The 20,933-nt window shown below is 47.2% G+C and overlaps 1 protein-coding gene across 2 annotated transcripts in view; it reads left to right on the top strand.

The window, feature by feature from the left end:
• Window positions 1–20,933, top strand: part of LBR (lamin B receptor) — a 489,903-nt gene that overhangs the window by 319,426 nt on the left and 149,544 nt on the right. For both annotated transcript variants that reach the window (XM_069236198.1, XM_069236197.1), the window contains one exon: window positions 12,142–12,336. In XM_069236198.1, the coding sequence (XP_069092299.1) occupies window positions 12,142–12,336 (195 nt within the window). The remainder of the gene's footprint in view (window positions 1–12,141; window positions 12,337–20,933) is intronic.

Raw genomic sequence — 20,933 nt, 5'->3', positions numbered from 1 at the left:
GCGATGGTTGTGAAGAGGTGCAGCTTAGGTCCTTAAAGTTCCCTCGGTGGGGGACAAGACTAACCTCTTGATGAAAATGCTTCAACCTGGAGCTTTCTCTTCAGAACCCCTGTTCTCTTTCAGTGAAGCACTGACTATTGTCCTCCTGGGAACCTGGTCTAAGCCTCGCACAGGGGCTCCTGTGATTAGGCAGTTCAGTTTGCCTGCTGTCATCTCCCTGCCCCAGGTGACCCAAGATTCCTCAGCCATCACCTTACCCCTTAGAGCCTGGTAGTCCAGGCCTCAACTTCCCATGGTGCTTTGTCTGCTGCTTCCCCAGACAGGGAATCCAAAGGGCTTCATACCTTGGGAAAGATGTTTTCTTTTGCTAGTCTAGCGTGGTCCGTAAACACTGCATGCCTTTTGGGCTGTTATTCCCACATTCTGTGGGATACGGTTGCGCAAGTGCTGCCACAGGTCCTGGAGGAGAACCGGGGCATCCTCTCCCAAGCAGTGAAGATGGGAGAAATGCAGCAATCTTTAGGTGTGGATTAGACACAACTGAGTCACTGGTCAGAGTGGTTTCATTGACGGTGACTCTTGGGCACCACGTCTGGTTGAGAACATTGGGCTTTTGGGGAATGTTCAGGCCAACCTCATGAACATGCCCTTTGACGGGACTCGTCTCTTTGAAGAGAAGGCAGACTCGATGTTGGAGCGCTTCAGGGACTCTCGCCACCTCCTAGTCTTGTTTCTGCAAGACCATGGGTCCCCAGGCAGCCTGAAGTCGTCCGCCACCAACCCTCCTGCTGCCACAGGTCCTGGAGGAGGACCGGGGCATCCTCTCCCAAGCAGTGAAATATGGTTGAAATGCAGCAATCTTTAGGTGTGGATTAGACACGACTGAGTCACTGGTCAGAGTGGTTTCATTGACGGTGACTCTTAGGCACCACGTCTGGTTGAGAACATTGGGCTTTTGGGGAATGTTCCGGCCAACCTCATGAACATGCCCTTTTTATGGGACTCGTCTCTTTGAAGAGAAGGAAGACTCGATGTTGGAGCGCTTCAGGGACTCTCGCCACCTCCTAGTCTGGTTTCTGCAAGACCATGGGTCCCCAGGCAGCCTGAAGTCGTCCGCCACCAACCCTCCGGCAACTGCAGCCTGTAAACCCTCCTATTTAGGGAGAATATAACATCATCTCCTCCACTGGCAATCTGCTACATCAGACAAATGGATCTTGCGGATCATTTGGAGAGGTTACTCCGTCCCCTTCGAACCTTCCCCTCCCCCTATACCACCAACACAAGAACAGCTGATGGAGGGTTATCAGTCCTTACACTGCGAGGAAGATACAGCTCTCTCGGCCAGGGGAGCTATAGAGAGGGTTCCGATATCAAAAGTAGAGAGTGGTTGTTATCTGCATTACTTGTTAACCCAAAATTAACAAGGGTCTGTGTCCTATTCCAGACCTCCAAAAGGAGAAATTCAAGATGCTTACTTTGGCTCAGGTCTTGTCTGCTCTAGACCAAGTAGACTGGTTGGTAGTGCTGAACTTGCAGGATGCATGTTTCCACATCCCCATCCTGTCTGCCGTCAGACATTACCTGCGGTTCAAGGTAGGCTACAAGCACTTTCAGTTCTCAGTGCTTCCCTTTGGTCTTACCAGTGTCCCTTGGATGTTCACCAAGGTGATGGTGGTGGTCGCAACCCATCTGTGGAGATTAGGGGTGTCTGTCTTCCCTTTGCTCGATAACTGGCTGTTAAAGGTGTCATCACCCCAGACTGTAGTGTCACCCCTCCAGACTAAGGTGGACCTCCTGCATTTACTGGGGTTCACTATAAACGTGCTGAAGTCATACCTGACTCTTTCTCAGATGCTTACTTTCATCGGAGCAGTTCTGAACGCAATGCAGTTTCGGTCTTATACTCCTGAGCAGTGAGTCCAGGATATTTAGGATAGGATACTGATGTTTCAGCCTCTATCCTGGATTTTGGTGAGAATGACTGAGTTTGCTGGGCCTCATGGCCTCCTGCATTTTGTTGGTGAATGGTGCCAGATGGCATATGTGGGCTCCGCAGGGGGACCTGAAGCTTCAGTGGGCTCAGCATCAGGGGAATCTCGCCGACATTGTCCAGATCTCAGAGGGACCTGCAGTGGTGGCTGACAAACCCACAATTGTGTCAAAGGCAGACTAATCTCTCTTCCCCAACCAGATTTCACAGTGCTGACAGATGCATCACTCCTGGGATGGGACAGTCATCTGGGAGAAGTGGAGGTCAGAGGTCTCTGGTGGAATCCAGACTCCACATCAACTTTGAGCTCTGTGCTATCCGGCTAGCATTAAAAGAATATCTTCCTTCTGTGAAGAGGAAGTTAGTGGAGGTATTCACGTACAACACCACTGCAATGTGATAGTGCTGCAAGCAGGTCGGGTTGGGGTTGTGAACTCTGTCAAGAGTCTATGTGTCTCTGGGCATGGCTGGAACAGCAGGGCATAACCCTGATGGCTCATCACCTGGCATGTTCTCTAAACACCATGGCGGACAAACTCAGCTGTCAATGGCTAGCAAATCACGAGTGGTGTCTCTTTTCGGAGGTGGCACAAGGACTCTTTCAGCAGTGGGTAGCGCCTTGATTAGATCTGTTCACCTCTGAAGAGAATGCACAATGTCAGCAGTTTAGTGCATTGGGGTTTCCAAGGCGGCTATCGCTCGGAGATGCTTTTTGTCTTGATTGGAGTTCAGGCCTCCTGTACGCCTTTCTGCCCATACCACTTCCACCCAGAGTTCTCAAGAAGGTTAAGAACGACTGGGCCCAAGACATTCTTGAGGCTCCAGACTTGGCACGGAGAGTCTGGTATCCCAAGCTTCTGAAAATGAGCATTGATCCTTTGATCAGGCTGCCCTTTTGGGAGGATCTTCTTTTGCAGCAGCAGGAGAAGGATCCCCCACCTGAAACTGTGCGACTTCTTGCGTGGAGATTGAGCAGCAACAGTCGATAGTTTTTGACCTTCCTCTTGAAGGCTGTATTGTTATTCTGGCATCCAGGAATCCCTCCAAAGATGTACGGCCGCCGATGGCAAAAGTTTGCATTATATTGTACAGAAAAGTTTATCAACCCTCTTTCTGCCTCTCTTTCCGATATTCTTCTCTTTATTTTTATCCTTGCCAAGCAGGTCTCTGCTCTGTGTAATCACAATGGTTATTTCTTTGCTCTGTCCACCTTCCTGTCGCTGCCTGGCCAACCCTCTATGTTTAAGCCCCCTATTTGTAAATAAAATAGACTTGTATGTATGTTTCTCCCTTCGCCCTTTATCATGCCTCCAGTGGACATTAATTTGGTTCTCACCTACCTCGTGTGTTCTCCCTTCAAGCCGCTGCACAATTGTCCCCTCCAGCTGCTTTCCATCAAGGCAGACTTTCTAGTGGCAATAACATCTGCCATTAGAGTGAGCAAGCTGCAAGCTTTGTTATCCAAGCCTCCCTATTTCACAGTGTTTCCAGACAAAGTGATGCTTAGCACTAGGGCCTCGTCCCTTCCAAAGGTTGTGATTCCATTCCATTTGGGACCATCTGTCTGTCACCCTGCCTACCTTTTACGCTCCTCTGCATCCGTCTGAAGAAGAGGAGCAACTCCACCATCTGGACCTAAATAAGAGCATTCCAGGTGAATGACCAACTCTTCGTGGGATATGCTGAAGCAGTGAAAGGTCGGGCAGTACAGAAGTGAACCATTTCATGCTGTGTCGTTCTCTGTATTAAAATTTGCTACACTCCGGTCAGGAAGCAGCCTCCAGAAGGATTAAGGGCCCATTCCGCCAGATAAAAGGCTGTGACCACGGTGTTGGCACATGGAGTCCCAGTCCTGGACATCTGTGAGACAGTAACTTTGGCGTCCCTGCACACATTTGCCAAACACTACTGCCTGGGCATTCAGGTCTGAGGAGATGGGCATTTTGCCTGTCCGGGCCTTCAGGACTTTTTAGCTTAGATAAAATTGTCTGCAGCACACCGCCAGGATGGTATTGCTTGGGTTTCTGTCTAAAGTAAGAAATCTGCAGCTATAAATCTGTTATCAGATGAACAGGTTTCTTACTTTCGGTAATACATTATCTGGTAGAGACAATATCTGGCTGCAGATTAGTGTCTCCCTGCTCTGCAGACAGATTTCTACGGTTAGGGATACTCCATTTCAGGGCCCTAGAGCATCTGACTGCCTCCCTTCACCTCTGCACCCAAAGACATCATATGTGGCGTGTAGGAATGTACCCTCTTTTTGGCATGATCACCCACTTTTTGCTTTGACTGTTCTCACTGGGATCCTGCTAACGAGGACCCCAGTGATTGTGCTCTCTCCCTCTAAATTTGGTTGCCTAGGACTTTGCACACCCCACAGTTGGCATACTGGTTCCGGCATGTAAGTCCCTAGTATATGGTACTTAGGTACCCAGGGCAATGGGGCACCAGGGGTTCACCATGGGCTGCAGCATTTATTGTGCCACCCCTGGGAGCCAATGCAAAATGTGTCTGCAGGCCTGCCATAACAGTCTGCGTGAAAAGGTGCATGCACCCTTTCACTACAGGTCACTGCACCACGTCACTGTAAGTCACCCCTATGGTAGGCCCTCCTAGCCCAGAGGGCAGGGTGCAGGTCCCTGTCTGTGAGGGCACCCCTGCATGAGCAGAGGTGCCCCTATGAACTCCAGCTCCATTGCACTGGACTTCATAAGTGCAGAGAAGCCATTTTACCTTTGTCCTACCTATGTCCAGCTACATAATGGCAACTCTGAACCTGTTGGAATAATACCCCAATACTGTTGCCAGCATTTGTTGTATGATTCCAGTATTTGTTGTATGATTCCATGCACTCCCCAGTATTGCTCGTACTAGTCTTTCAGGATTTTGCAAGCAGCCCGTGCTGCTGCCACCCTCCAGAGGGGTTTCTGCCCTCCTGCTGCTTGACTAGCTCAAGCAGGGGAAGGCATAACAAAGGATTTCCTGTGGGAGAGGGAGGTAACACCCTCTCTCCTTGGAAATAGGTGTGACATGGCTTGGGAGGGGTAGCCTCCCCAATCCACTGGTATGCTTTGAAGGGCACATTTGGTGCCCTATGTGCATAAACAGGTTTGCACCAGTTTAGGGACCCCTGGTCCATGCTCTGGCGTGAATCTGGACAAAGGAAAGGGGAGTGACCACTCCCCTGTCTATCACTACTCCAGGGGTGATGCCCATAGCTCTGCCAGGGGGCCACTTGGTTCTGCCACCTTGAATCCAAGATGTGAAGAGGCCCCTGGGAGCATCTGAGTGGCAAGGTCAGGCAGGTGACGTCACACCCCTTCTTGATAGGTGGTCACGTTGCAGATGACCAAACCCTCTTTTAGGGCTATTTAGGGTCTCTCTCTTGAGTGGGTCATCAGATTCGACGTGCAAGATTCCAGCAGGACTCCTCTGTATCGTTTACTTCATCTTTTGGCCACTTGGGACTGCAACTGGACTCTCCAGGAACCTACAATATGCAACTTCAGCGACGACTCTGCTCTGCAGTATTGTTCCTCCGGCTCCTTCCAGCAACTGCAACATTTCCTGGCTGTGCATCCTCCGAGGACGGCGAGTCTTCAGTCTGCACAAGATGTAAGAAGGAATCTTCCTTGGTGTGAAGGAGTCACTCCCCTGCATCTGCAGGCACCAACTGCAACGACGACTGGCTGCGTTGATCTTCTCTCTTTCGGAACTGCGTGGATCCTGCATCACAGGTCGTGGTCTGGAGTGGTCCCCTTGGTCCTTTTTACTAGCTGTCCAACTTGGAGGACGGTAAGCCCCTGCCTGACCTTGCAGGACAGTACCCTTGTGCACCGCGATGCCTGCAGCTACCAAGGCTTGTTTGCTCCTCCTCCAAGGGATCTTCAGGCTCTGTGTAGCCCCGGCCTCCAGTACTTTTTCCTGCAACGCACAGTCTTCTGTCTGCTACCCCAGCTTGTGGGACACTCCTCCAGGGGTGCTGGGTGGGCCAGCACCACTGACTGACTGCATCAGGACCGCTGATGTGGCAAATATTTCCTGGGACCTCTCTTCATCTCCGGTGCTGCACTGCTGACCATCTTCATACACTGTCGACCCGGTTCGTCACCCACAGAAAGGTGGGTAGTGACTCCTGCCACAACCAGACACTCCATCACAAACTGGACTTGGTCCCCTTCCTTTGCAGGCCCACTTGTCAGGATCCACCTTTGGGTCTCTTCCTGTCTTGTTTGGGTCTTGCACTATCCTTTTCCAAAGTCCTTCTGTTGGGTTTAGAGAAAACCAGGTACTTAACTCTCCTCTCCTGGTCGCTGGGGAACACCCTGGTACTTACCTTTTGGGGTTCCTAGTTCCTCCAGCTCCCTTCTCCTGATTCCACATCCTTGGGTGGGGACTGCCTTTCACATTCCACTTCCTTAGTATATTGTTGGCCCTCTCCTAGGGCCCTCACTAGTTATTTGCTTCTACCAATGCCTATTGCTTTGTATGCCCTTTACTGATTGCTAATATGTATATAAGAGTGTGTTCACTTACTTCTAGTTGGGGGATTGCCTAGTCAGTATTTTAGTATCTGTGTTACTATAATAAAGTACCTTTATTTTTGTAACACTGTGTGGTTTTCTCATGTGTGTAAGTGCTGTGTGACTGTGGTGGTATTGCATAAGCTTTGCCTGTCTCCTAGGTATGTCTTGGCTGCTAATCCACAGCTACCTCTAGAGAGCCCTGGCTTCCTAGACACTGACTAATAGGAGATACCTGGACCTGGTATAGGGTGATAACACCATAGGTGTCCACCATACACCAGGCCAGCTTCCTACATGGCGTACTACAAGGATCATCCCTCAGCCCCACCCTGTTCAACATCTGCATGACCCCCTCGCAGGCACCAAATCCCACAGACTCAAATAATCTCTTACGCAGATGACACTGAACTTGCTCACTAAGGACCCCTCCAACGCCAAAAGCAACTTCTGCAGCACCAGGACCAACATAGGCAAATAGATGAGGCAAAACTGCCTCTAGCTCAGCGCCGACAAAACGGAAGTTCTGATCTTTGGGAAGAACATCTCTGCATGGTACCACAGCTGGTGGCCTGCATATCTCGGACCCACACCGAACGACCATGCATGCAACCTCAGCATCATCCTTGACAGCCTGCTGACCATGAAACTACAAATCAACGCAGTCGCATCCTCCTTTTTCCACACACTTCGCATACTCCACAGAACCTTCAGATGAATCCCAACCAACACCAGAAACACATTCACTCAGTCCCTCGCTAACAATCCTGCTCGACTACAGCAACGCTTTCTATGCTGACATCTCCACTCACGTCCTCAGAAGACTCCAGACCATACAGAACACTGCAGCCATACTCAGCCTGGACCTCCCCAAACAAACCCACATCGCCCCCACCTGAGAGACCTCCACTGGCTCCCCATCCAGAAGAGATGCCAGTTCAAGATCCTCATGCACGCCTACAGAGCCCTCCACGAGCTACGACCTACTTACCTCAACCATGGACTGAACTTTCACCAACCCTCTAGACACCTGCACGTTTCCTGACTTGCCCTTGCACCGGGGTGGCCGCTCGTTCTCCTACATCGCTGTTAAGACCTGGAAAAACCTTTCCCTCCAGCTCCGTACTGCCCCCTTGCGGGCAGGCTTCAGATAGAGACTTAAGACCTGGCTCTTCGACAGAGACACAGTGCCCATATACCCCTAGGGTGACAGTGTTGTGCTTTACAAACTCTGATTGATTGATTATCAGTGCACTTCACGGCTCTGCGCTCCTGGCGGGGAAAGTCGTGAAAAGTAAGGGCTGGGTGGCGCCTATATAGGTGACATCATTTCCGGTGCCAGTGACGCCACACAGAACTGAGCAAAGCATCCCGATGACATACAGTGGGTACTGCTCATGCAAAAATCATCCAGATCTAGTCTGATGCCTGAGCAATTCAAAGGCAAGGAATCTGCAGCTCATTGTTGTCTCTACCAGGTAATGGGTTACCAAAAGTAAGTAACTTGTTCGATGCTGGAGTGGACTTCTTCAAAGTAGGCTTCCATGAGCTGGCAGGAGCATCCGTTTTGAGAAAGTTTTGAGAAGGCAGTTATGACTGATATCTACAGCTTGCAGAAGTCCAAGCATAGATCCTTTTTATGCCATTTAACAGGCCCACCCTGTTTGGGAAACATGAATGACTGTCTTCAAAACATTCATTCAGAAGTAAATGCAGTGAAAGCTGTAGAAGTTCTGTAGTATTAATGTCCTGGTTCAGCCTCTTTTCGAGGCTCACAGAGATATCAAGCCTACACTGAAGGTTTTAATCAGTAAGGGGGACGGGGGCAACATCGACCATATTACTCCCTCAACAAAACTGGTGTGACTAAGGTTGTGCGCTCAACCGGAACCAAAGTCAACGATGTGGCAAGATTGTCTGGATAGAAGAGGAGCACATTTAAAGTGCCATCCAATGACAACCAAAGGAGAGCTTGACCCCCCACAAAGCCAGCCTCAGCCAATGGGTAGGGGTTTGTGAAGCAGGGGTGTGGGTAAAGGAGTACACTTTTTCTCCCTGCAATGGGAGTTCATAACATCTGAGAGATGGTAGACTTGGGACATCTGTTGGAGTTTGTACCTAATCTGCTTCTCCCCTGCCCAATAAAGACCATCCTCTTTAGTTAAAGGATCAACAACGTGAAATCCTCCTCAATGAAGCAATAGGAATGGTCATGAGATCTAAAAGAAAACAAGAATTGTATTCCACTTTCTTTTTGATTAAGATGAAAACTAAACTGTGGAGACAATCATTGACCTCAGAGAACTGAAAAAGGTTGTGATAAAATGGTCTCATCACAATATAACACTCCAAGAAGTCCTGATCATCCTGGGGAGGAGATTACCTGTCCTCTCTGAGGCTTCAAAGTGTGTATTTCCACATACCTATACTTTAGAAACACAGGAAATACCTCTCCATTTTAGTGGCGGAACAGCTCAACCAATTCCAGGCACTTCATTTCGGCCTCAAGACACCACCTTGGATATTTACTAAGTGCCTGGTGCCAGTTGGTGACTACCTCAGACGACAGCATCACCAAGGGTACCTGTTTTTTTAAGACTGGCTCGTCAAAGCTCCATCAAGGAATAGAGGTAAAGTCAAAGTCTTCCACAGTCATCTGCATCAGTCTGTTTCACAGGTTGGGTCTGGCTCTAAACATAAGCAAATCCTCTGTGGAACCTCAAATGAAGCCTCTGTTTTTGAAAGCGATACTAGACGCACAATTGGGAAAGTCATTTCCCTCCTAGGACAGAGCAATAAAGCTCTAGGCCATGGGAAAGAATTCCTCTACTAAGCAATCAGTCACGGACAGGCAGTACAAATCTGTGGGACCTGTTGTCATCTTGCATAGGTCTGATACCCTTTGGCAGTTTCTAAATGAAACCCATCCAACAAGAACTGGACAATGAATGAAAACCAGTAGATGACTCATGGGGGCGACAATGACCATCTGACAAGATGGTTGAATCAGGGGCTGCTATAGTGTAAATTCCCCACAAATCTCAATGCAGTCCTCTTTATCCTTTCTTTGTCAGGTAGAATAGTGCTAATGACAGATGCGTACATGCATGACAGTGGAGATTAAATGCAGACACTGCTGACCAGAGGTCTCTGCTCAGACGCTGAAAAGATGCTCCATGGCGATATTCTGGAAATTTGGGCCATAAGACTCGGCCTGCAAACATTCCTCCCAGGACTGGCACGTGAAGCAGTCCTCAGGGCGAGCTATAAAACATCATTTCTTTTATATCTGCAAGCGGGGGGTTGAGAGGGGCAAGGCTGGGTGGGGGGGCGAGGGTTCGGCCTCTTAGTAGTGCAACTGCTATGGGACAGTGCCATTTCTCCTCAGCTTGACATTTCTCTGGAACATCAACCAGGATGCCAGAATGATTAATCTGAGACACTCAGTCAAACAATTTCAGACTACTGTAAGTGAGACATTCTCCCCCAGAAGCAAGTGGACTACTTCTTCCACAAGTGGAGTCAACCCACACAGGACTTGTTCCCCACCCAGAGTAAATGCCAGTGTTACACAAACATGTATTGGCAACCATGAACCAAGGGCAGTGCCTTTTTAATCAAATGGTCCAATGTCTTTGTATATGCTTATCTTCCATTTCCCTTGATGCCAAGATTACTGAGGAAAGCAAAGGCGGATCACTATACCCTGATTCTTATTGCCAAAGCACAGGTATGTATGTATTCGTACAGCAAACTTCTGATACTATCAACTCTGCCAGTGATACCACTGAAAGTATACTCCAGGCTCCTATCTAGACACAACAGAGAGAACTCTATCACAACCTCACATCATGGAGCCAGGCAGCTTGGTCCCGCTGAAATCAGGAATATTCTGTTGCAGACATGAGCACTAGTACCATAAAGATATATAACACCAATTAGAAGCATTTTTGTGTCTGGTGCAAAGACATATGATTCTATGCAGTGTATATGCAGCACCACTAAATACTTAAATACTTGTTGGACCTAGTCAAGAGCGGTCTTAAATACTCATCGATGTGGGTCCCTCTGGCAGCTGTATCAAGATTCAGAAGAACAGAACACTCCTCAACCACACTTTTCTCACAACAGATCATAAAGCAATTCATGAAAGGACTTTTCAGAGCATACCCTCTTCTGTGTGCTCTCCAGTCCCCTGGGAACTCAGCATTGAGTCAGCTTATGATGCTGTCCTTTGAGACAGAACCCAAGGCGCATCTCAAATTTGTCTCTTGGAAGACAGCATTTCTTCTGGTGCTTACATCAACTAGGAGAGATACAAGTATTTAATGTGGCATGTTTGGTGAGTGAGTGATTGTTGAGGTTCATGCATGCAAGTGTGGAGTGTTACGTAGGTTGTTGCAGAACTGTCTGAGTACCAGAGGGTGGGGTGTAGAGTGCTGTTCTGGTTGGGTTTTTCAGTGCATGTAAGTTTGTAGGAAGCACAGAGGAATGCTCCCTCGGTGTTCCATAGTGTTGCAAGGCAGCAGTGTGGGGAGCAGCGGCCGGGATGTAGGGAACACAGGGTTGCAGCAGGGTACCAGTGGGAGACAAAGTGACCAGGGTTCCTGATGTTGGGCATGGTCCTGGAGCGCACGAGTGCAGATGAGGTTGCCCGTGGCGCACCTGTGCTTGACAGGGCATGCTGGGATACTTCTACTATGCTTTCTTACAGAGCAATTTCAGTTTTCAGCCTCTTTTGGCTGCAGCCAATATAACTATACGGTTATTGTGTTCCTTTTAAAAAATAGTTTTCAGTAGAGGTTTTCTTCTCACTTATATTACTAATTTGACATGTTTTGAATTCACCTTGACTCTATTTAGAAAAATAAATTACATTTTGCTCATGTAACCTTCGAAAAGTGTATTAAAAATATATTTTCGTTTTAGAAAATTTACTTTAAAAAAACAAAAAACTTTTTGTATATATTTTTTGCTAAAACGCGTTTCAGGATTCTTGTGTGTGTGTGTGTTTGTGTGTGTGACTATTCAGTGCATATGAATTCAGTTAAGATTCCTTATGGAGGACAGCTAAGATTAGAGCCAAGCATTGTTTCCTCTCTGTGTCTGCATGTAAAAATGCTACATTCACTAAATTGAAAATTGTGTGGCTATGTACACGTTCTGGGCCTGTCTAAAACTATTTAGGACATCAAAATACAATTTAAATGCGTAAGAGTTGGATTTGTGGGCGCAAGCCACAAATTCAATTTACAGAACCGTGATCCATGACTATGTATACTGTACCTTGCATATCGGAAATGCTTCCAGCTAAGGTAGAACAGAATATCATAATTACAACATGATTCATTTTGGGGTATTCAGAAACCCTTCAAGTGATGGTTTTCAGCCAGATGTTCTCAGTGTGGGCTAGCAAATGTTTTTACATTTGGTGCAAAGTCCATTCAAAATCTGTATTTCATAATGGTGTATGTGGAAAAAAAAGCGATTTAAAAAAAAAAAAAAAAAAGTTAAGGTCTATTTTCACCTTGAAATTTACCTTGATCTGTCAGGTCATCTACAAGTTGAAGATAAACTATTCAAATGGAAATCCATTCGAACATGTTTGTTTTTTATTTTCAGGATTTCATGCCTTTCTCCTGTCTTCAGTAGCAATAGCAGTGGCATTGTATTTCAAAATTAACCTGCTGTACGTATATGACCACTTTCTTCAGTTTGCTGTCTCAGCTACAATTCTCTCTTTGCTGCTCAGTATTTATCTGTACATTCGATCACAAAAAAAAGCAGATGATGAGCTGTCACTTGGTGGAAACTCTGGTAAGTTGCTAAGAAAAACTGTTTATTCTTAAGTTGATGTTATCGTAACTGGTGATAAGTAGTAACTGACTTAAAAATATACTGTCAGTTTCAGTTACAACTATCAATACCGCTGTCTAGGATTCGTCTTTTCCTGTCAAATTGCCTATAAATGTTTTTTTCACAGCTTAAAGTGCAATATCTCACTTTTATTTTCCTCAAAAGGAGCTTTCTCCAGTATTGGATCTTTCATAGATTCACATGCTTGAATCATTCCCCATCGATGAGATGGGAGTCCCCGGTAACTTAATAAAGCAGTATATATATCACTATGATAGGCTAGAATGACATTGAAAAGGTCAGTTTAATAGCCTATACATCTCCTTTTTGAAAAAAGGACCAAACTAGAACTATAACCAATCAGGCGACAGCACCCTCTAGAACACTCCCAACAGAGGCTGAATCCCTCAGAATTTCAAGCACAAGTGGGAATAGATAATCCCGAGCTATAAGGGGAGCCTCTCTGGAGAGGAGGGTGGGTCACATGTGAATCTATGAAAGATACCAATATTGGAAAACTGCAGTTACAGGTAAGTAACTTATTTCACGACACATCTTCTCCTGAGGTACTTATGCAAACAAAGTAGTTAAAGTGGAACTGCTCCAGTTGAATGCACCCTACTTTTCTCTATGAGGGGATTGCTAGTCTGAGTTGCATAACTGAATTGAAGCTGAAATTCATTCAGCGATGGTTGCCATTGACACTGGAGCATCCATACGAGTGTGACTATATGAGTCCAACAGTTGGTCAGTTCACATGAGTTGTTTAGTGCGATGTAAGTAGAAATTTTAGATATCACTTGATACTTAGAGTATGAATAAACCTCTCAGCTGGTGATGATGAATTCAGGAGAAAAGTCAAAAATATTATAGGCTCATGTAGGCAAAATCTGAAGGAACCATGGGAATAAATCTGTGGATTGCTTCAGAGAAGAAATAAATTGCCTGTGACGGGGAATGATTCAAGCATGCAAATTTATGAAAGATACCAACACTGGAGAACTGCAGTTACAGGTAATTAACTTATTTGCTTTTCCTGCCTTCCTGTATTTTGTGGGTGGACCACCATACTTTTCCTGCGATTAGGCTTTAAAGTCAAATTACTATGGCTTTACTAATGTTTTGAACTCGGAAACATTGCTGCAATGCACAGGTTGACTAGAAAACAGTACATGATCAATTGCTCTTTTTGTTTTACACTGAGTGTTAGGGGAAAGCAATTTTCCTCCTTATAATTTATGAGTCTTCTCTGGCAATCATGATTTAAATAAGCCTTAATTTGTAGTGTTTGCAACCAACAGAACTGGTCTATCAAAGGCTTTCTTCTCTCAGACATATTTTAATGATGCTTGCATATTATTTTCTTTTTATAGAAAGATTCCCCTAGTGGGATGTCTCAAAAGATTTTTGAACATATGGTGGCAATTGACAAACGTTTAACATGAAAACACCTTTCCTATCAGCAATTGAATTTATTTGCCTAGATAGAATTAGCAACCTTCAAGCTTTTTTGGCTCTGAAGCCTTGTGGCTTCTTGTTCAAAGAGATGTAAAGAGAATGATTTCCTAACATTTTTGTCTTTTCTCATAGGACTTCTGATAAGACCTTAACAGTTCCTTCCCCTTTCTTGAAAATATTGCTTCAAAAGCTCTGGCAGTTGTATTTATCAGCAGGCCTTACATTGAAAATTGAGGGCACTAATTTGTTTTGAATCCTTTTACATTTTGTTTTGTGTGGTGTCCCAAGAGCTGTGTAAGTGTATCTGAAATGTCCTTTAACCAATGGATTGTATCTGTTACAAAGAGGTAGTGTATTGTTCAGTGTTTTAAATCACTTTACTTGCAGTGGTGATAGTGTTGAAAGGCCTGATCATTTGTATCTACTGAACAGACTGTAGGACTCCTGGTCATGCATTCTGTAAGCACTGAGTGCCACACTAAAGCCTTTGCTCAGTCATTTGAGGTAAGCAGGATTAAACATCTTTTACAAAACTCATTTCAGTTCCTCTGGTTTACTCCAGTATTGGAAATTTCATAGATTCACATGCTTGAATCATTCCCTGTCGTCGAGATGGGAGTCCCCGGTACCTTAGAAAAGACAATGTCCCAAAAGACAGAACAGCTATAACATAAAAAATCTCTTCATTTTAGCAACCTATCCAAGTCCTTATGAAAAAAGGACCAAACTTGAACCTCAGCCAATCGGAGAGTTACCACGCTTTAAAACCCTCCTGTTAGAAATCCAGCACCTCAGATTTTCTACCGCACTTCGTGCTAGGGAGTCTCCTCTGAGCTCTGCTCAGTTTGTTCTTGTGGAAGAAGATTTTCTCAATATATCTGAATTCCTTTTTGCTCATTGGGTGTCTCTGATTTACACTCATACTTTCTGGAGCCTGTTGTACCAGCAGGATGTCTAACAGAGAGAGAAAAAGTCTCTTTAGAGCCTGCAGCACTTGTGGGAAGAAAAAGCTCCATTGAGAAGACCCTCATACAGATTGTATATATTGCCTCTGTCCTGCTACTGATTGTAAGGTATGTCGTACCTTTTCATCATAGACTTTGAAAGACAGAGAGGGGAGGTTATTGATATGGCTCCAAAAGCTAAAAACAAGAAAAAAAAACCCTGTCTCATACTCTGACAGTGAGGAGTCTTCATGGTCTTCTAGGAAGTCACAAAAGAGGCAAAGATCACCTCATTCTGAAAAGGGTTCAAAACAACCCTCAAAGACTTTTAAGAAGACCTCACAGGGATCAGGTGAAGACCGCAGTCTCTCATCTTCACCTCAGGAAAAAAGATCCTCCTCTAAGTTAAGTCATCGACCTTCAGCATCAAAGGAGGTACCAGGATCCTCTTCAGAGCCATCTATACCCCCACCAAAGGTGTTGACAGTGTTCAGAAAGCCGTCTTCAGCTTCTGAAGATAGATAGTCGACTACAATTCCACCGTCAACGAGGTTATTGTCATCGACTCTGTCGTCAACAAGAACATACACAGCAGCTGCATCGGCGGCCACGACGACAACGGTAACCAGTCTATCTATGGTGACTTCTTCCTCGTCGATGAAGTCCACGACGGCGGTAACAAAATCTAGACCGTCGACGCTGAAGATCAAACCGTCGCCTCCGATGATTCCGACAACGACTCCGTCGACGACGAGGACCCCAACATCCAGGCTGTCGGCGACACCGTCAACGGGAGCACATGGATTATCGGAGACGACTCCGTTGACAACCTCGTCAACAGTACTGTCGTCGACACTGTCAACAAAGAGAAAAACGCAGTCTGCGTCTGAAATGGAAATATCACTCCAAGAGCTACATCCCCAAGCAAGGTTACTCCATTGATCCCGGCTCATCTTCTGGGGGAAGATTGGGATGATGAAGGGCCGTTTGGGGAAGCACATAGCCCTTCACAACTTCATGATCAGTGCCAAGAGGATGAAGAGCAATATTATCAGCAGTATTATTCTCCTCAGCAACAGCAGACTTACGTACCAGAGGACATGGTTTGTGTTCCGAGCTCCCTTATATCTGATCTACAGTTTGTTATCAGATTACAAAAGGAGATTTCCATCAGCACCACAACTGGACATTCAGACGGCGCCTCCTTCATCAATGCCTGCCACTCCAGTGCCACAGTACCCTGCAAAGGTCTTTCATACAGGTTACTGACTCTTCGGATGAAGAGAGAGAGGAAGAAGAATTGCAGGACAACTCGGAGTGGGACAATTATATATTGCTGACACCCTCTTCTCCATCGCCTACCCCTGTGGATTCTCCCCCAGGAGATATTGGGTGTTTCAATAATTTGCTTGAGAGGGCGGCAAAGAGATTTGTGATACCCATGCCATCCAAACAGATGGATTGTTTTTTATACGACTTCAAGGAGCCGTATCAAAAGAGTGTCCACTCCATACCAATAGGCTACATCTGGGAGGAAGGTCTCAAAGTGATCAAAAATCCAGTTACGGTGACGGCAGTCTTGCCTAGGTTGGACAAAAAGTATAAGTCCCAAGAGGACACCATGGCGTGTCTTGTTAGTCACCCGAAGCCGGACTCTGTTATAACCCATGCAGCGCAGAGATGTTCTAAAAACCCATCAATACCACTTTCAGCTCCTCCAGACAAGGAGGTGAGAAGACTAGACTACATCGGGAAGCATTTCTCTTCCATGTCTGGCCTAATAGTGAGGGCAGTGAATTCATTGGCAATCCTGGGGAGGTATGACAGACAGCAGTGGGCTGATATTGCCCCGTATCTGGATCACCTCTCGGAAGACTCTAAGGCGGAAGTAAAGAAGATCCTCTTGGAGGATGAGCGCACCTCGGCTGAGGTGTTTGACTGCTCTATGGATATTGCAAAAACAGCTTTTTGACAGCTAGCTGACGGAGCAGTGCTGCGGCGTCAGGGCAACTTCCTTTTGCCCGGAGGTTCATAACAAGGTGTTGGACCTCCCTTTTGATAGCGAGGCATCGTTCGGCAAGCATGTGGATGAAGCCTTGCAGGCTATCAAATCAGATACAGACACCGCAAGGTCCTTAGGGACACTTAAATTTAAGAGAATGCCTTTTCGTGCTTCCAGAGGTCAGGGAGCCTCGACATATTGAGGGGGCCACCAGAGTTTTCGTTACCCCTTCTATACTACACAGCAGTTTCGGCCTCAATATACCCAAAGGCAACCACCTCAGGCGTCCTATTCCAGGCCCCCCTCCTAGGGGGAGACTGCATCAGGGCAAAGAGGCAGCCAGAATTCAATGACAAGCTTCAGGCTCTGGCTACAACCTTGCCACTGAGCTGGAAGATAGGAGGAAGGATATCACACTTCTACAAGAAGTGGGAACAAATTACATCACATCAGTGGGTTTTACACATTGTTCGATTTGGCCATACTTTAGAGTTCGTTTAAAGCCCACCTTCTTGTCCTCCTCATACCTTCTTGCAGAAACATCTAAAACAACTCCGGCTGGAGGTCGTGACCATGCTCAGAAAGGGGGCGATAGAGAGAGTTCCTTCTTCGGAGAAAGGCAAAGGTTTTTACTCCCATTTCTTTCTGGTACGCAAAAACTGGGAATCTTGGCGTCCCATTCTAGATCTCAGGGACCTAAAAAGTATCTCAAGCGCCAAGTGTTTTGTCTGGTCACATTGCAAGATATTCTTCTCCGCATGAACCACGGGGATTATATGATGTCGCTGGACCTACAGGACGCTTACTTTCATATTCCAATTTCACCTGCCTTACAGAAAATATCTCTGTTTCGTGGTGGCCAGCAGCCATTTACAATTCAAAGTTTTTCCATTTGGCCTGAAGTCCGCCCCCAGGATCTTTACAAAGTGTTTAGCTCTGGTAGCAGCTTTCTTGAGAAAGAAGAAAATACAAATTTTTCCCTACTTAGACGATTGGTTAATAAAGGCGCGGTTGTCTCAAGCAGCTCACGACTCAACAACGGCTTGCATAGCATTATTCGACAAGCTGGGTCTCACTCTGAATCGGAACAAGTCAAACATCTTGCCTACATAAGTAACAACCTTCTTAGGAGCTAAAATAGACACCATCAAAGACAGAGCTTTCCCGTCGATGGAGAGACCAGCAAAACTCGTTAGCTTAGCAAGCAGAGTACAAAGAAAAAACGTGTCTTTCTGTACGCACCTACAAATCGCTTCTGGGGATGACGTCTTCTTGCATACAGTTAGTCCCTTTTTGTCGTCTAAGAATGCGTCCCCTGCAGGAGGAATTAGATCTTCAGTGGATACAGAGAGAGAACTCGACGATCTAATCACAGTAACTCCTTGGATGGTTCAGTCGCTCCACTTGTGGAAAGACCAGCAAAACATCGCAGTAGGTCTTCCCTTCCTACCGCCTTGGCCTCCATTGGTCATCACCACGGATGCTTCCCTAAAGGGGGTGGGGAGCACATCTTCAAGATCTTCAAATCAGTGGGAAGTGGAGCAACTCCTTCCAAAAGTATGATATCAACTTTCTGGAGTTGAGAGCGATCTCCCTGGCCCTTCAGGCTTTCCTCCCGAGAATAAAACAACAGTTCTCATAAGGATGGACAATACTGCAGCGATGCAATATTTAAACAAGCAAGGGGGAGCAAAATCTCTCCTCCTGTCTCAGGAATTGCAGACGATTTGGGAGTGGGCCATTCGCAATGGCATCAGTCTACGAGCAGAACATCTACCAGGAAGGCAGAACGAGACAGCAGACACTCTCAGCAGACTGACGTCGTCCTGTCACGAATGGGAACTGAATCAGGAGGTGCTCGACCATGTCTTCAGAAGGTGGGAGAAACCCAAACTGGATCTGTTTGCAACTCCTCAGAACACCAAATGCCGCTATTATGGAAGTTGGGTTCACCATCTGGGCTCTTGGGGGAATGCGTTTTCGATGGCATGGTGCGGAATATTTGCCTACGCTTTTCCAAACATTCCTCTAATCTCAAGAGTACTTGCAAAGATCAACCAGGAGCATTGCAGACTCATCCTGATAGCTCCGATTTGGCACCAAAGGTGCCATCAGACTTTCATATTAACCAACCGGTGGTTCTGAAATCTTCTTTCCGAGCCCAACATCTCCAGCAGAGAGAGCTCTTCACTCGTTGGACATCAAAAGAAATCTCAAGTTTTACTTGGACAGAACCAAGAATTTTAGAAAGACTACTCAATTATTTGTTGCACATAGTGCCCCTAAGAAGGGACAGGCCCTTTTTAAGAGAAGTATAGCCAGGTGGATAGTAGCTGCTATAAACTTTTGCCACCAAGCAGCTGGAAAGCCTTTACAATCCTCAGTAAGGGCACATTCTACGAGAACTGTCTCAGCATCCGTGGCACTGTTTGCAGGTGTACCTCTGCAGGACATTTGCAGGACATTTGCAGAGCAGCCACCTGGAAGACTACTCACGCGTTTACGAAGCACTATTGTCTGGATGCCATTCCTAAGGGAGATGCAGCGGTTGGTCAGGCAGTCCTGCAACATCTGCTCCACCTTCCTTTTGATGGAGAGGCTCTGTTCGACAAGCATGTGGATGAGTTCTTGCAGGCCATCAAATCAGACAGACACTGCAAGGTCCTTAGGGACACTTCAATTTAAGAGGATGCCTTTTCGTGCCTCCAGACGCCGAGGAGTCTCGACATATCAAGGGGGTCAATCAATCAATCAATCACAGACATTTATAAATCGCGCTACTTATCCGTTAGGGTTCCAAGGCGCTGAGGGGGGGGTCGGTGACTGCTACAGCACGAAAAGCCAGGTCTTGAGGAGTCTTCTGAAGGCGAGTAGGTCTTGAGTCTGTCGGAGGTAGGTGGGGAGCGTGTTCCAGGTCTTGGCGGCGAGGTAGGAGAAGGATCACCCGCCGGAGGTGGTTCGTTGGATGCGGGGGACGGTGGCGAGGGCGAGGCTCGTGAATCGCAGTTGGCGGGTCGACGTGTAGAAATTGAGTCTGTTGTTGAGGTAGGTGGGGCCGGCGTTGTGGAGTGCTTTGTGTGCGTGGGTGAGGAGCTTGAAGGTGACCCTCTTGTCGACGGGAAGCCAGTGAAGCTCTTTGAGGTGTGGGGTGATGTGGCTGTGGCGGGGTGCGCTGGTGATGAGTCGGGCTGAGGCGTTTTGGATGCGTTGAAGTCGTTGGAGGTGTTTTGCTGGGATTCCTGCATAGAGTGTGTTGCCGTAGTCCAATCTGCTGCTGACGAGGGCGTGGGTCACTGTCTTCCTGGTGTCGGTCGGGATCCACTTGTAGATCCTGCGGAGGGTGTTGTAGCAGGAGGAGGTGACGGCGCTGACTTGTCTGTCCATGGAGAGTGAGGAGTCGAGGATGAAACCCAAGTTGCGGGCGTGGTTGGTGGGCGTCGGAGCTGTTCCAAGGGTGGTGGTCCACCACGAGTCGTCCCAGGCGGAGGGGGATGTCCCGAGGATGAGGATTTCTGTCTTGTCGGTGTTCAGTTTCAGGCGGCTATTTCTCATCCAGTCGGCGACTGCTTTAATTTCTTCATGGAGGTTGGCTTTGGCGGTGGCAGGGTCGTTGGTGAGGGAGAGGATGAGCTGGGTGTCGTCGGCGTAGGTGATGATGTTGAGGTCGTGACGGCGGGCCACTTGTGCGAGGGGGGCCATGTAGATGTTGAACAGCGTCGGGCTCAGGGAGGAGCCCTGGGGGACGCCGCAGATGATGTTGTTGGCTTCTGAGCGGAAGGGTGGGAGGCGGACGGTCTGTGTTTTGCCGTAGAGGAAGGATTAGGTCCAGGCTAGGGCTTTTTCCTGGATTCCGGCTTCTTGGAAGCGTGATAGTAGGGTGCGGTGGCAGACCGCGTCGAAAGCCGCTGAGAGGTCTAGGAGGATGAAGGCGGAGGTTTCGCCGTGGTCGAGTTGGCGTCTGATGTCATCTGTGGTGGCGATGAGGGCGGTCTCGGTGCTGTGGTTGCGTCTAAATCCGGTTTGCGAGAGGTCGAGGATGTTGTTGTCTTCGATGTGGCGTGTCAGTTGAAGGTTGACGATCTTTTCTGCGACTTTCGCTGGGTAGGGGAGGAGGGAGATGGGGCGGAAGTTCTTGAGGTCCTTGGGGTCGGCTT

This window comes from Pleurodeles waltl, chromosome 5 (assembly GCF_031143425.1).
Source record: "Pleurodeles waltl isolate 20211129_DDA chromosome 5, aPleWal1.hap1.20221129, whole genome shotgun sequence".
In the NCBI taxonomy this organism is placed as follows: domain Eukaryota; kingdom Metazoa; phylum Chordata; class Amphibia; order Caudata; family Salamandridae; genus Pleurodeles; species Pleurodeles waltl.
This window is presented reverse-complemented; position numbering and strand designations above follow the sequence as displayed.